Genomic DNA, 14,905 nt, shown 5'->3' with positions numbered 1-14,905 from the left:
CCTCTTTCCTTCTCTTCTCTTCTCCTTCTTCCTTCTTCTTCTCCCTCATTTTTGATTGAACCAAGAAAAAAAAAAAAAAATGCAGAAACGACGTCGTTTCTGGGATTAAAGGGATTCGGGGGGACTTTTTTCGAGCGACGTAGCATTACCGTAATTTTAAATTGTGTAAAGTCTGCCTCTATATCATTAATCTTTTTAAAAAAGTGGTTGACATATATCATTCTAGCTTAATAATTTCTCTACAAAACTTCTCAAAGAATAAAATTTTTGTAATATTTGTTATGCAATATGTAGATATTCAAAAATAAATATGAATGTCACATGTATGTGATGTGTGGATAGACACATACCGCTCTAGTTAAATATGGGATGATGTTGACCCCATGCTGTTTAAGAGCGTCATAAGCCATTTCATTGACAGTGTTGTAAAGAGCTAGGAAGCATAACTTCATGTAGTCTGGAAGTGTTTCCACAACATTTGTATCTCATCTGTAAAGTAACATCATTACAGAAATGATATAAAATAAAAAGCAAAATAAAGCACAATATAAATATGAAGAATTCTTTTCTTTTCTTTTCTTTTCTTTTTTGTGTAATTTACCTCTCAACAGCAGCTGTGAACAGTTCTAGTTCATCCAACGATCCATAAACATCGTAGACATCATCAATCGTGGTGATCAAAGCGGTTACTTTCGTCAGCCCCTTTCGGCAGGAACTGAATTGAGGTTCAAAAGCCATACCGACAGTCCAAAAGAAGCATTCCATGAGTCTGTCCCTAGCAAAACTCAACTTGTTTGTCAAGCCTATATCCTCCCACCACCTGAAAAGACATTATCAACACTGACTGTTAAGTTAAACAAGGTTTCTGTATTAGTTTTCGTGTCTTCTTCTTCTTCTTCTTTTTTTTTTTTTTTTTTTTTTTGAGACAGGGCGGCTCAATACTTTTGTGGGTCTTAGGCAAAATTTTATAAGGATTTTTTTTTTTTTTTTTTTGTAAATAATAATCATTAACTTTTTATCTAAAATTTCCTTTTCTTGTATATTAATTTTTGTAATTAATATTGGTCTACCACCTCTATTATTCAGGGCTCTTTGATTGCATCAAATGCAAAGCAGAGTCTAATGGTATCTTCTCAGTAGCATGAAATCAACAGAATGGTTGAGGATTGGGATTTTGAACGGTCAAGGGGAAGATCTATATATTTTTTGGGAAGGGATATTGAATCTACCAGCATATCCTTCTTTGGTGTGTTAGAGTGTGGAGGTTATGGTCCAAAATCATAAAGTGATGGGGTATATGGTGTGGGTAGTATCAGGGTCTGTAAGTATATTGCTTGAATGGTGGCAGAGCTGGGGCTTTAAAAGGAGTCCGGATTCTCGGCCGCCCTTTCCGGCGGCCGTTTCATCAGCCCCCAAAACGACGTCGTTTTGGGGGTTTTTTTGATTTTTTTTTTTTTTTCTTTCTTCTTTTTCGTTTTTTTGACAGAACCAGAGGGAGGGGAGGGGAGGGGAGGGAGAGAGAGAGAGGGAGGGGAGGGGAAGGAGAGAGAGGAAGGGAGAAGAAAAGGGAGCACCGGACTGGAGGGGGCCAAAATCACCGGGGGAGGAGGAGGAGGAGGCGGAGGCGAGCCGGACGCGGAGGCGACGGCAGATCGGGCGACGATCGGACGGCTGGCGAGCTCGACGACCTGCGACGGCGAATCCGGACCCCTCCCCTCCGGCGAGCTCCCCTCCCCTCCCCTCCCCTCCGGCGAGCTCCCCTCCCCTCCCCTCTGCTCTGCTCTGGTTCTGCGAAAAAAAAAAAAAAAAAAAACGAAAAAACCCCCAAAACGACGTCGTTTTGGGGGGGCTGTTGGGAACTGCCGCCCAAAAGGGCGGCCGAGGATCCAAATTCCTTTAAAAGAGCCAAAATGGTTGTCTGGGATGTAATATTATTTGATGCCATGTGGTCAGTTTTGGGGGCTTGGAAACAAATTTGTGTTTGACAATTTGCAATCAAACTGGGAGGAACTTATTGAGGCCTCGTTTCGCTAGTGTCCTTTTTAGTCAAAAAGTCAAAAAATTACTAAAAAAAATTAAAAAGTCAACAACTCATATTAAAAAGTCAAAGATTTTCTTTTCTCTTTACTTTTTGCACATTTTTTCGAAAAAAATCAGAAAGTCATCCCAAAATACTAGTTTTTTTTACATCATATTTTAGCCAAAAAAATCAAAAAATTACTAAAAAAGTCAGTTCCCAAACGAGACCTGAGTAAATTAAATATAGGGTGATTCTTTGGGCCAGGATGAGACCAGAGTTGAGAAGCATATGGCAATGACAAACTCTATATTGCTTTGCAGGCAACAATTGTCGGTTTGCCTCTAGCTTTACATGAAGGTGCTGAAGGTGCTGATGTCTTCAGGTTTGATACTCTACTGGAGGAGGAAGGTGCAGGGCCGGCTCTGAGATTTGGGAGGTCTAAGGTGAATTTTGAAAATGGGGTTTTTCTTACATTGAAAAAAAAAAAGAGTTCATGGATAAAACGATAAGTTAAGACAACTTTTTTATTTGTTTGTAACCACAAAAAAAATTTACTTGTACATATAATCCTTAAAATTATAAATAAAAATTTACTTTCATATATTAAGATAGGAAACAATCATTACAAATACTCAAAAAAAATAAAAATCTGGTCTTGTTACTTTATAGTTTAGCAATATACAATTTACAATTGAACCACGATCAATTCAATTGGGCCTATAGTATTTGGGCTTTTTTTTCTTTTTTTTTTTATATCTAAAACACAAAATTATATTTAGGGGCCCCTTTTTTCTGCCCAAATTTGGGGGCCCAAGGCGCAGGCCTCTCTTGCCTGCCCTCAGGGCCGGCCCTGGGAAGGTGCAATGTTAAGGTGTTTTTTGACGGATGGTGCTGCTGTTGCTATTATCTTTTGCTTCTGTTTTGGCCATTTTTGCTTGTATTTGGTTGGATTCTCTCCAACTGATTCTAGTGTTTGCGCGGTGCTAGCACATGATAGGACTTTCTTTTCTATCCCAACCTAGTTGAGATAGATTTGTTTAGCTTTGATACTCTCTGCGCTTTCCCTATGCTTTATGTTTGATTGCCTTAGATATGTAATTTCTTTGGTAGTCTCTAATAAAACGTTATCTTTTTGTTGATATAAAATATAAAAAAATAAAAACTTTCAACAATCATGATTTTTGTTAGGTGGTACATAATAAGGCTTATTTTTATATTTTAATTTTGGGTATGTTTCTGGTTTTTTTTATTTATTATGGCCACCATAAATATTTTATTCTGTTTTATTATTAGGCCTTAAAAATAAAAAGAGTTTTATTTTCGTGGATCTTTGGACAAGGAAGCCCTTTCCTTTTTTGGATAGGCAATAAGATAGATTTGTTTTGTTGATCCTTTGAACAATGAAATTTTTTAATATTTTTTCTCGACTTTTAAACAAGATAGATTTTTTTTATTTATTTTTAAACAAAGTTCACAAAGGTAAGAAATTTGAAACCATATAAAACAAAAATGGGATCTTAGATGAATGCCTAAATGACCTAATTAAAGGGATGGTTGGCGTTGTTTGAGAATAGAACACAAAAAATGTAAATTTTATTTTTTCTTTTTTAACAAAAAACAAATATGACATTAAAAATGTTCTAAAAATTGCAATTGGATTTACCTTAACATTTGTTGGAGCTCTCGTTGGAGTTTAGATTGCACCATGTTGAAATCCAACTTGGCTAATTCAAGCAACAAGTGATTTGCATCTCTTCTCTCACTATATGCTTGAATGTACCACCTAGCTTCTAGCCTCAACATCCTATGGTGGAAAGGAAGCTCCAAAGCATGTTTTATTTGTTGCATAAGGGTTGTGTCAATATTTCCCTTTATGCCCTTGAGATGTTTGGTTGTAAATACTTTGGCCTCATCCAAGATATTTTCTCCATCAAAAGCAAGATGAGAAGCTTCATACAAACTGAGCAATCCCTTCACATCCTCACATAGCCCCTGTCTAAAGTTGCCATCATGGTCCTTGAATTTCTGAAAAACATCTGTGACAATGACCATTTCAAATAATATATACAGATATATGTGTGTGTGAAAAATGATATTAGTTTTATGGTGTGTTTGGTTGAGGGATTTGGGGAGGGATTTGGAAAGGGAAAGGGAAAAGGTGTGTGAAACTATGTGAAATATAGGTATGATTTATTCACATTTCACCTACCTTTTCCATTTCCCTTTTCAAATCCCTCTCCAAATCCCCAACCAAACACAGCATTAGTGAACTTGCAAAATACGTAAAATAGTTCGAGATGTATAAGAAATGTTTGAAGGCTTTTTTTTAGGCGTTTTCCTCCTTTCAGTGATAATACTTGTGCTATCATTAGCATGACCATATAAATGTAAGATGCTCTTCTTTTTCGTCACACACATTATTATATATGTTTGTTTTTATTCGCACTACAAAAAATTAAGATTTTAGAGATCAAAATTTAGAAACAAAATTATTTTTTAGAAACAAAAAATATTTTTGTTGCGAAAAGTATTGTCATTATATTTTTAGCAACGAAAATTAGACATTAGTGATGAATTATTATCTTTTTGGGACCAAATTTTTTGTCTCAAAAAATAAATCATTTTGAAACCAAATTATTTTGTCTTATTAGTAACATTTTCAAAATTGTCCTTAAAAGCCTTATTTTTGACTTTTTGGGACAACCTTTTAATGACTCACAATAATAGAAATTGATTTGTAAATGTCTTTTATAACAAAATGTTCACTTTTAGAGATCAAAAGATTTGCTCTCTAAAATTCTTACATATTGTAGTGTTGTAAAAATGACAATTTAAATTAGAATAATTTAAAATAGTTTTACTTTTTTAGAGATGGAAGTGAGTGTGTGTCAAATTCAAGTAAAAGTTACGATATGGGAAGCCGCTCTCACTTGCTCTCACCTACGTCTCCATAAAAATATAATTATTTTAAATTATTTTCACTCAAATATATTTTCTTTTTTAATTTTTACATTTTTTTTTTTTTTTGAGTAATTATAGTCAAACTTTCTTTTAATCTCTCATGCTTGTCTTTAAAAACAAAAAAGGAGACCTAGAAAATAAATGAGGACAAATTACATTTTACGGCTTTTATTTTGGTTATTTTTCTACTCTTCATGCTTGTCTTTATTTTGACTCGTTTCGACTCTTCATATTTCAAGTTTTTTCTAGTTTGCTCCTAAAACAAATTTAAGTTAAAAATTAGACAGAAAATGATACATGGACAGTTACGTGGCATTAAAATTATTTATTATATATAACTCACACATTTAATACAAATTTAAATCCCACTATAATAATATTATTTTTTATGTTATGTGACAGTTATTGTGACATTTTCTGTCTAATTTTGAATAAAAATTAACTTTAGGAGTTATCTAGAAAAAATATGAAACATAAAGGATCAAAGTAAAAAAAAAAAACAATAAAAATAAATAAATAAAAATTTTAAAGACCAAAGTGAGAAAGTCGTCAAACTTAAAGGGACCAAGTATAATTTACCCAATAAATAAATGAAGGCAAAGTTGATATTGATAGGGAAAAAAAAAAGGGAAATAAATAGAGTTTTGAGTCTTCATCTCTCTCTGGTTTCAACCTCTACTATACAATATTCAATGTAAAAAACACCGACACTCCTATTGACTCTCTCTTTTGTGAAAATAGAACAAGTCTCAGAGTTGATAACACTTGTCATTGCATCATGGCACAATCTTTCTGCAATAGTGACTACTCCCAAAATATGTTTTCTTGAAAAAAATAAAATAAAAAAGGGACTTACCTTGAGAGACCTCAAAACCATGTTGTCGACAGAGCCTGAAGTAGAGGGCAGTGGCATGAACACCCTTCTCTAATCTAACATTAGTTCCTTGGACAAACATTATTCTATTAAGTTCTCTTCTAATATCCTCCTCAAAGTGATAGCTCAACCCCAACCGTTGGATGTCATCTATGAGTTCAAGTATTGTTGATGGATTAACATCTTCATCCCCAATCATAGCCCTTACCTCCTCCTTTAATTTCTTTGCCCTCTGCTCATGTATTTCATCCTATTAATACAAATATAGAGAGTGATGAGAAGTGGATTCATTAACATTAAACTGGATTCAGTAACATCAATAATAGTGATGCTAATTTCAAAACTATAAACCCCATCCATTATACAAACCATAAAGATTCAAAACCAATAAAACTATACCATATCAACTATTAGCACACTAATTAGTATACCTATTGATGTGTATAGCTTTTTTCAATTAATAATCAGTGATGATTTTACAACAGAAAATAAATTTTATATGTTTGAATTATGTAGTAAAGATTGGCCACAAATGAAATGAGCTTTTAGTGTTGTGAAGTAATCTTGCTTCACTATAATAAAATAAAATAATTTCCACCGACCTAAGAGTAGAAGTATGGAGGCTAAGGCTGAAATCAAGATTTTCAAAGATGGTTGGCTGCCACCGTTTGAACTTTATTGCCTTAGCTGTATTTGCATTTAGTGGTTTTACATTGTCTAGTTTATCTATAAATAGCTAATGTATCAAAATGATAAGTGTGTAGGAGAAAGAAAATAAAAGAGAGAATATTGTAGTTTATGCTCTGTTTCTTTTTCAGAATTATTTGAGTGAATTTAAGTAAAGTTTGGTTCAATGTTAATCCTCTCATTGTGAATCACCAATAGTGGTTTGCACCCCACTCCCACCAATAGTGGTATCAGAGCCGAAGGTAGCTTGAATTTGCAGACATTCTGCAAAATTTTCAAGAACGGAGTGTCGTTTCAAAATTTGCTCAGAAATCAAAGTTGTTGAATTTCATTTTTGATCACATCAGTGTGTAGGTGTCATCGAGACAACCACACTGGAAAAAAAAAAACGCCAAAAACCAAGCCTCACAACGCCTACACGCACTCCACGCGCCTCATGACGCCGTCGCCACGCGCATTCTTCGCCCGGAGTTGCAGGTTTTAACCTGTCTAGCACACGATTCAATCCATTAGCCCGGATCTGGATCCAAGAGCTGACGTCATCGCCAATGTCACTGCTGACATCACTCCGAGCCAAGCCACACGCCGAGCCGCCGAGCCGAGGCACAAGTCGAGCCGAGCCGCCGAGCCGAGGCACAAGTCGAGCCGCGTCGCCAAGCCGTAGACCAAGCCGAGCCGCCAAGCCGCTGATGTCACGCTAACGTCATCCGATCCGAAAAAATTATCCGGTGCTTCTCAGAAGTTCCAGATTCTGCCGATCTAAGCTGTTCAATTATTTTTGCTAGATCTGAGCCGTTTAAAGTCCGTTTTTGGTGATCCAATAGTGTTTTTCAACTATTTGGAGTATTCCGGACACATCTGTATGGTTAGAATTTGAAAATTACATACTGAAAAATTGCAAATTTTTTAAAGTTAACCAATGGCCAGCACAAACAACTACTTTCAGCCCCAGTTTCCAAAACTCAGCAAGGCGAACTATGAAAATTGAAGAATTCAAATGCAAGTCCTACTAGCCTCACAAGATTTGTGGGAGTTAGTGGATCAAGGATATGACGAGCCAGCTTCTCTCAAAGATTAAGGAAATTTAAATGAAGCTCAGAAGGCGGCATTAAAAGATTCAAGGAAGAAAGATAAAAAGGCCTTGCATCTACTTTATTAAGGCATTGATGAGTCAAGCTTTGAGAAGATTTTAGCAACAGTAACTTCTAAAGTGGCATTGAGTATTCTTTACAATTCACACAGTGCAATTGAGAAGACGATCAGAGTTCGACTCCAGGTGTTACATGGCGAATTCGAGATGCTGTACATGAATGAAAATAAGTCAATTTCTGAGTACTTTAACAGAACATTGACCGTTGTTAATCAAATGAGAAAATATGGAGAGAAGATGGAATCTCTTCAAATGATAGAGAAGATTCTACGATCACTCAGTCCCAAGTTCGAGCACGTGGTTGTAGCAATAGAAGAGGCTAAGGATCTTAGTGCCATGACCAAGGATGAGTTAATGGGCACACTTGAGATTCATGAACAAAGGATCAACAAGAAGACTCTCTCAGAGTGAGCTCTTCAATCAAAGCTGTCTTTCAGAGATGACAGAAACGAACAAAGGGGGACATCACAAAGAAGCAAAGGAAGAGGTCATAGTTACAATAACCGAAGTTTTGGTTTTCGAGGAAAAGACGGAAGAGGTCCAGCCAGAGGAGGAAGAAGTCAACTACACTTTGCTCCAAAATGAAGAGCAAGAGGAAGATGAGGTGGTTACAACAACCGACCAGGATTTGACAAAAGCAATGTTCGGTGTTACCATTGTCACAAGTTTGGGCATTACAACAATGAATGCCGAAGTAGAGCAACAACAGAAACCGGAAAGCAAGCGAATTTTGCCGAGCAGGAAACAAACAAAGTTGGACCTACAGTCATGTTTGTCCACCATGGAGACACTGAAAGCCAAAACAATGTTTGGTATCTAGATTTGGGAGCCAGTAATCATATGTATGGTAAAAGAGAGTTGTTCGTCGAGCTTGACAAGACTGTACAAGCACAAGTCTCATTTGGTGATTCTTCAAAGACTCAAGTGAAAGAAAGATGCAATATTCTGATCAAGCTCAAGAATGGAGATCATTATTACATCTCCAATGTTTATTATGTTTTTTCCATGAAGAACAACATTTTGAGTATGGGACAACTCTTAGAGAAAGGATAGGACATCAGCATGAAAGATTCTCATCTAACCATCAAAGACAATCATGGTAATTTGATCGCTTGGATGAGAATGTCCAAGAATCGGATGTTTGCATTGAACATCCAACATGATGCTGTGAAGTGTTTAAGTGCCATCATCAAAGACAAAGATTGGCTATGGAATTTGAGGTTTGGACATCTCAACTTTGGAAGCTTGAAGGTGTTGTCAAGCAAGAATATGGTGAAAGGGCTCCCTCATATTGCTCATACTAATGAGGTCTGTGAAAGCTGCATTCTTGGCAAGCATCACAGAACTAGCTTTGCCAAAGAAGTGAAGTAGAGAGCAACAAAGCCGTTGGAGCTACTGCACACTGATGTGTGTGGTCGATTGAAGCCAATGTCAAATGGACATAATAGATATTTTCTCACCTTCATTGATGATTATAGCCGGAAGACATGGGTGTATTTTCTTAAAAGAAAGTCGGAGGTGTTCAATATCTTCAAAGAATTCAAAGTTTTTGTCGAAAAGCAAAGTGGCTACTACATCAAGACATTGCGGTTAGATCAAGGTGGAGAGTATACATCAGATGTTTTTGAGAATTATTGCAAAGAGCATGGAATCAAGCATCAAACAACACCATCCTATACGCCACAACTGAATGGTGTTGTTGAAAAGAAGAATCGCACAATCTTAGATATGGCAAGGAGTATGTTGAAAGGAAAAGGATTGCCCAAGCAATTTTGGGCTAAAGCCGTATCCTGTGCTGTGTATCTACTAAATAGATGCCCAATCAGGAGCCTTCACTCTATGACTCCAGAAGAAGCTTGGAGTTCACATAAGCCAAGTGTCAACCATCTCAGAATATTTGGATGTGTTGCGTACACCAAGATTCTAGAAGCAAGAAGAACCAAGCTCGATGATAAGGGAGAAAAATGTATCCTTGTCGGATATGGAGACAGAATAATGGGATACAAGTTGTATAATCCCATTACCAGAAAGGTGATCATGAGTAAAGATGTGATATTTGAAGAAGAAGAAGATTGGAACTGGAATCAAGATGAAGTTGTTAAAGATGCAGAACTCATTCTTGAAGATGAAACATCAAAAGCTCCTGTTGAAATCACAAGAGAAATTCAAGATGAGCCACAAACTCCTCTACATAGAATACCGGTACCTAGATTGCCAGTTTCTCACTGAAGTGATGCATCATCATCATCATCATCATCAGATGATAGTTTTTTCAAACAACCAAGACCAATGAGAAATTTGCAAGAGATATATGAAGCTATAGAAGAAGTAGATCTGAATTTGTTCTGCCTACTTGCAGATAGTGATTCACTTACTTTCTCAGAAGCCATCCAAGAAGATAAATGGAAGAAAGCAATGGATGAAGAAATTCATGCTATTGAGAAAAATGACACGTGGAAGCTTAGTAGTCTACTGGATGGGCACAAACCCATTGGAGTGAAATGGGTATACAAGACAAAGAGGAATGCACAAGGCGAAGTGTAACACTATAAGGCAAGATTAGTGGCAAAAGGTTATAAGCAGAGAGCTGGAATTGATTATGGAGAGGTGTTTGCTCCAGTTGCCCGGTTGAAGACTATCAGGCTAATGATTTCTTTGGCTGCCCAGCACAAGTGGCAAATCTACCAACTTGATGTGAAATTTGCATTTCTTAATGGTTTTCTTGAAGAAGAAATCTATATTGAACAACCTTCGGGGTACGTTCAGAATGGGCATGAAGACAAAGTGTACAAATTGAAGAAAGCACTTTATGGATTGAAGCAAGCTCCGCGTGCATGGAATACTAGAATTGATCAATATTTTCATGACAATGGTTTTGAAAAATGCCCATATGAGCACGCACTCTATTTGAATAAGGAAGCTAATGAAAGCGTGTTGCTTGCTTGTCTTTATGTTGATGATCTAATTTTCACTGAAAACAATCCAGTCATGTTCAAAGAATTTAAAAAAAGCATGGTCCAAGAATTTGAAATGACAGATATTAGATTGATGGCTCATTTTCTTGGCATTGAAGTGGCACAAAGAAAAGATGGAATTTTTATTTGCTAAAGTGGCTATGCTAAGGAGATTCTCAAGAGATATAGAATGAAGAGTTGCAATCCAGTGAACACTCCTGTAGACAGTGGAGTGGAGCTCAAAAAATGTACAAAGGCAGGTGATGTGGATCCAACTTATTTCAAGAGCTTAGTTAGAAGTCTTCGCTATCTTACTTGCACCAGGCCAAACATACTCTATGGAGTATGACTGATTAGCAGATATATAGAAACACCGGATCAATCACATCTTTATGCAGCAAAGAGGATTCTTCGCCACATCAAAGGTATAGTCGATGATGGCTTATTCTATAAACCAACTGATAATTTCAGTCTTGTTGGCTATTTAGCTAGTGGCTGGGAACGTGACTTAGATGAACGAAAGAGTACTGCTGGATTTGCTTTCTTTATGGGAAATACAGTGTTCACTTGGTCGTCCAAGAAGCAAGCTATTGTGACACTATCAACTTGCGAAGCTGAGTATGTTGCAGCCAACTCAACTGTGTGTCATGCAATTTGGTTAAGAAATGTGCTGAAGCATCTAGGATTTCCACAAGAAAATCATACTAAGATCTATGTTGATAATCACTCAACAATTGTATTAGCAAATAACCCAGTTTATCATGAAAGAAGTAAGCATATTGACACCCACTATCATTTCATCCGAGAGCATGTGAAAAATAAAGAGGTGGAATTATTTCCTTGCAAATCTCAAGATCAGCTTGCAGATATTTTCACGAAGCCATTGAAAAATGATCTGTTCAACAGAATGAAGCCGCATTGAGAACCAAGATTAAGAGGGGATGTTGTGAAGCAATCTTGCTTCACTATAATAAAATAAAACAATTTCCACCGACCTAGGAGTAGAAATATGGAGGCTAAAGCTGAAATCAAGATTTTCAAAGATGGTTGGCTGCCACCGTTTGAACTTTGTTGCCTTAGCTGTATTTGCATTTAATGGTTTTACATTGTCTAGTTTATCTATAAATAGCTAATGTATTAGAACGATAAGTGTGTGGGAGCAAGAAAATAAAAGAGAGAAGATTGCAATTTATGCTCTATTTCTTTTTCAGAATTATTTGAGTGAATTTAAGTAAAGTTTGGTTCAATATTAATTCTCTCATTGTGAATCACCAACAGTGGTTTGCATGCCACTCTCACCAACATTTAGAAATAGCAAAAGCAAAAGCAAAAGCAAAATTAAAGACTATGGAAGTTTAGGGTTAACTTTTTTAGTTGTTTTTTTTTTTAAAAAAAAAAATTAGGGGTTTGTGGTTAGAAATGTGCTAGAAATTTTTTTTTTTTTTCGAACAAAAAAAAAAATTAATGCGACAATTTGTTCACATCACATACTTTGAGTGTAAACAACATACATTTTGTAATTGGTAAAAAGTAAGGAGTCTATACATTTCGATGGGGTTATTACAATTTTTGAATATGAAGCTTGATATTTTGTAAAAAATAAATAAATAAATAAAAAGAAGCCACCACTCTTTCTGAATTTTTTTGTCATTAGTGATTTTTTTCAAAATTATGTCAAAATTTTTTATTTTTCAACCTGTCTTGTCGAAACAAATCCAAAAAGTATATTTTTTTTGAAAAATTTCAAACAAAAATCACTAAAAATGAAAATAAACAAAAAAGATAGCTTATTTTTGTCTTTTTTAAATTTTTTTTGGATTTTTTTAAAAAGAATTATAATTTTCTAATTTGTCTTGTCAACCTGAATTTAGAATTCTAAAATTTTTTGAAAAATTTTATTAAAAAAAATCACTAAATACAAAAATAAACAAAAAAACAAAAAACCAAAAACTGCTCTTTCCAAAACTTCCCTAAATCAGAATCTACTCTCCAAAAATATGTGAATAAATTCATTGTCCATTTTACGTTTTGTGTTGGCTAACAAAAAATCGTAAATGAGATTAAATAATATCTCATGTTTTCTATTACAGCATTTTTTTATTTATTGCAACTTGACATTGTTAGTCAGTAATTTACAATCAATGTTTATTATATAATCGGTAGTTTCTTTAATAGTTTCAATTTTATAATTTTACTAATTGTTTTATTGTCAAAAAAAAAGAAAAAAAGAAAATTATTCCAAAATACTTTGGCAGAATACATTTATGGGCCTTCAATTTTTTTAGAAAAAAATTAAATCAGTAATATCTTTTAAAAATAATTATAAATAACTAATAAATTTTAATAATTAAAACTGACCCTTTCCATCAATAAATAAAAATGGCCATAAGAGATTTGACTACTTTTTATAAATCCTCACGCTTCCCTCATCCAATTTTATCTCAATTTCTCTCTCTTTATATCTATTTCACACCCTTTCTATAAATAAATTAAAGTAAATTACCAATAGGTCATAATAGTTAGACTTAATTTTTATCAAGTCTTATTAAAAATAAATTTTGATAAAATTGTGGCTAGAAATAATTTTTTTATGACAATTTTTTATATACGTCGCTAAAAATTGACAATTAATGATTTTTTTTTGTCATGATTTTTATAAATTGTTGCTAAAAATTACAATTAGTGACTCTTTTTATGACAAATTTTTTTCATAGAACCTATTAGATAATTAGTTCACTTATTAGGACTTATTTACCTTCTCTAAGATTTTTGACAATTACAACAATCCCCCCTATAGTTTTAGTAATTACACTAAAGTTTCGTTTGGTTTTAGATTTTTGACTAAAAAAGTACAAAAAGACAAAATTAATTACATAAATCAATAAGATGAAATGTCACATCCAAATCAGAATCATTATAATTTTTCTATCACAAAAGTCTGAAAAGCAAAAAAGCCAAACCAAACGAGATTAAAAAAAAAATCCTAACACAAAAAAGCCAACTAAAAAAGTCAATGCCAAACAAAAACTAACTTCACCTACTTTTAAAATTATTACCAAGATTTCCCAACTATTATCTCCATTAGGCTATTTGTTAATATCTTGATGTCATACTAATATCATACTAATAATTACGAAATTACCACTTAGATGTCTTATCTACTACTATTATAAAAGTGCGAAGAGCCTATATATTTTTTACTTTTTTTAAATTTCAATTTTACCCTTTTAAATATACTATATTTTCTAAAAGTCATGAAGAGTCCTATATAAACCAATTATTTCTTTATTTTTCAAAAGTCCTATATAAATATAAATAAACCGTCTCCCTTCTTATATATATATATATATATATATAAAGGTCGTCTCCCTATTTTTTACATTGATGATAATTGAAGAACAAAAAATAATTACTCTTTCTTATTTCGTGTGTCTTTTTCTATATTGATACACATAATATTTACAATTGTCCATCATTATATCAAATCATTGTGAATAATTTTAATTGAATCTTAAAGTTATATACATTCTTTCGAATCTAGACAGAGGCATTCATACATTTTCTTTTTATTTAAATTATATTTTATGAGGTATAATATTTTACATGGTATTTTAAATATAAGATATGAAGAAATTCCAGTATCTTTAATCACCAAAACTGAGAAGATATGAAAAATTAAAAAATTGAAAAACAAATTTAAAAAATAAAATTAACTAAAGTGATTCTTATTTAGAATTTTGATCTCATATTTTGGTTATTAAAGTACTGTATACAATATTACAGTTTATAAAATATAATTCAAATAAAAAGAAAGTATATGAAGATAACCTGTGAAATTTTGAGGTGCAATATAAATTGTTGATTTAAAAACATATACGCTTTCCTCTGTCTAGATTCAAACAAATGTACATGAATGCATACAATTTTAAGATTTAACCAAAATTATTCATAGTGATTTAATCTATGATGAAAAATTGTAAATATCAGTATAAAAGTAGACACAAAAAATAAGAAATAATAATAATTTTTTATTCTTTAATCATCGTGAATGTAAAAAATTATGGAGACTTTTTTTTATAAAGAAAATAAGGAAAACCGTTTGTTTATATTTATATATATAGGATTCTAAAAATCATGAAGAGTCCTATATAAGCCAATTATCTCTTTATTTTTCAAGAGTCCTGTATAAATATAAACACACTGTCTCCCTTCTTTTTTACATATATATATATATATATATATATAAAGGTTGCCTTCCT

At 33.6% G+C, this 14,905-nt stretch overlaps 1 protein-coding gene across 1 annotated transcript in view; it reads right to left on the bottom strand.

The window, feature by feature from the left end:
• Positions 1–14,905, bottom strand: part of LOC114295355 (tricyclene synthase EBOS, chloroplastic) — a 37,217-nt gene that overhangs the window by 7,652 nt on the left and 14,660 nt on the right. Inside the window, 4 exon segments of the mRNA XM_028239586.2 lie at positions 351–489; positions 602–820; positions 3,684–4,056; positions 5,838–6,105. Of these exon segments, the coding sequence (XP_028095387.2) occupies positions 351–489; positions 602–820; positions 3,684–4,056; positions 5,838–6,105 (999 nt within the window).

The sequence above is a fragment of the Camellia sinensis genome, chromosome 7, assembly GCF_055761805.1.
Source record: "Camellia sinensis isolate YWXY chromosome 7, ASM5576180v1, whole genome shotgun sequence".
Classification (NCBI taxonomy): domain Eukaryota; kingdom Viridiplantae; phylum Streptophyta; class Magnoliopsida; order Ericales; family Theaceae; genus Camellia; species Camellia sinensis.
The sequence above is the reverse complement of the archived record's forward strand: the minus strand, read 5'-3'. Positions and strand labels throughout refer to the sequence as shown.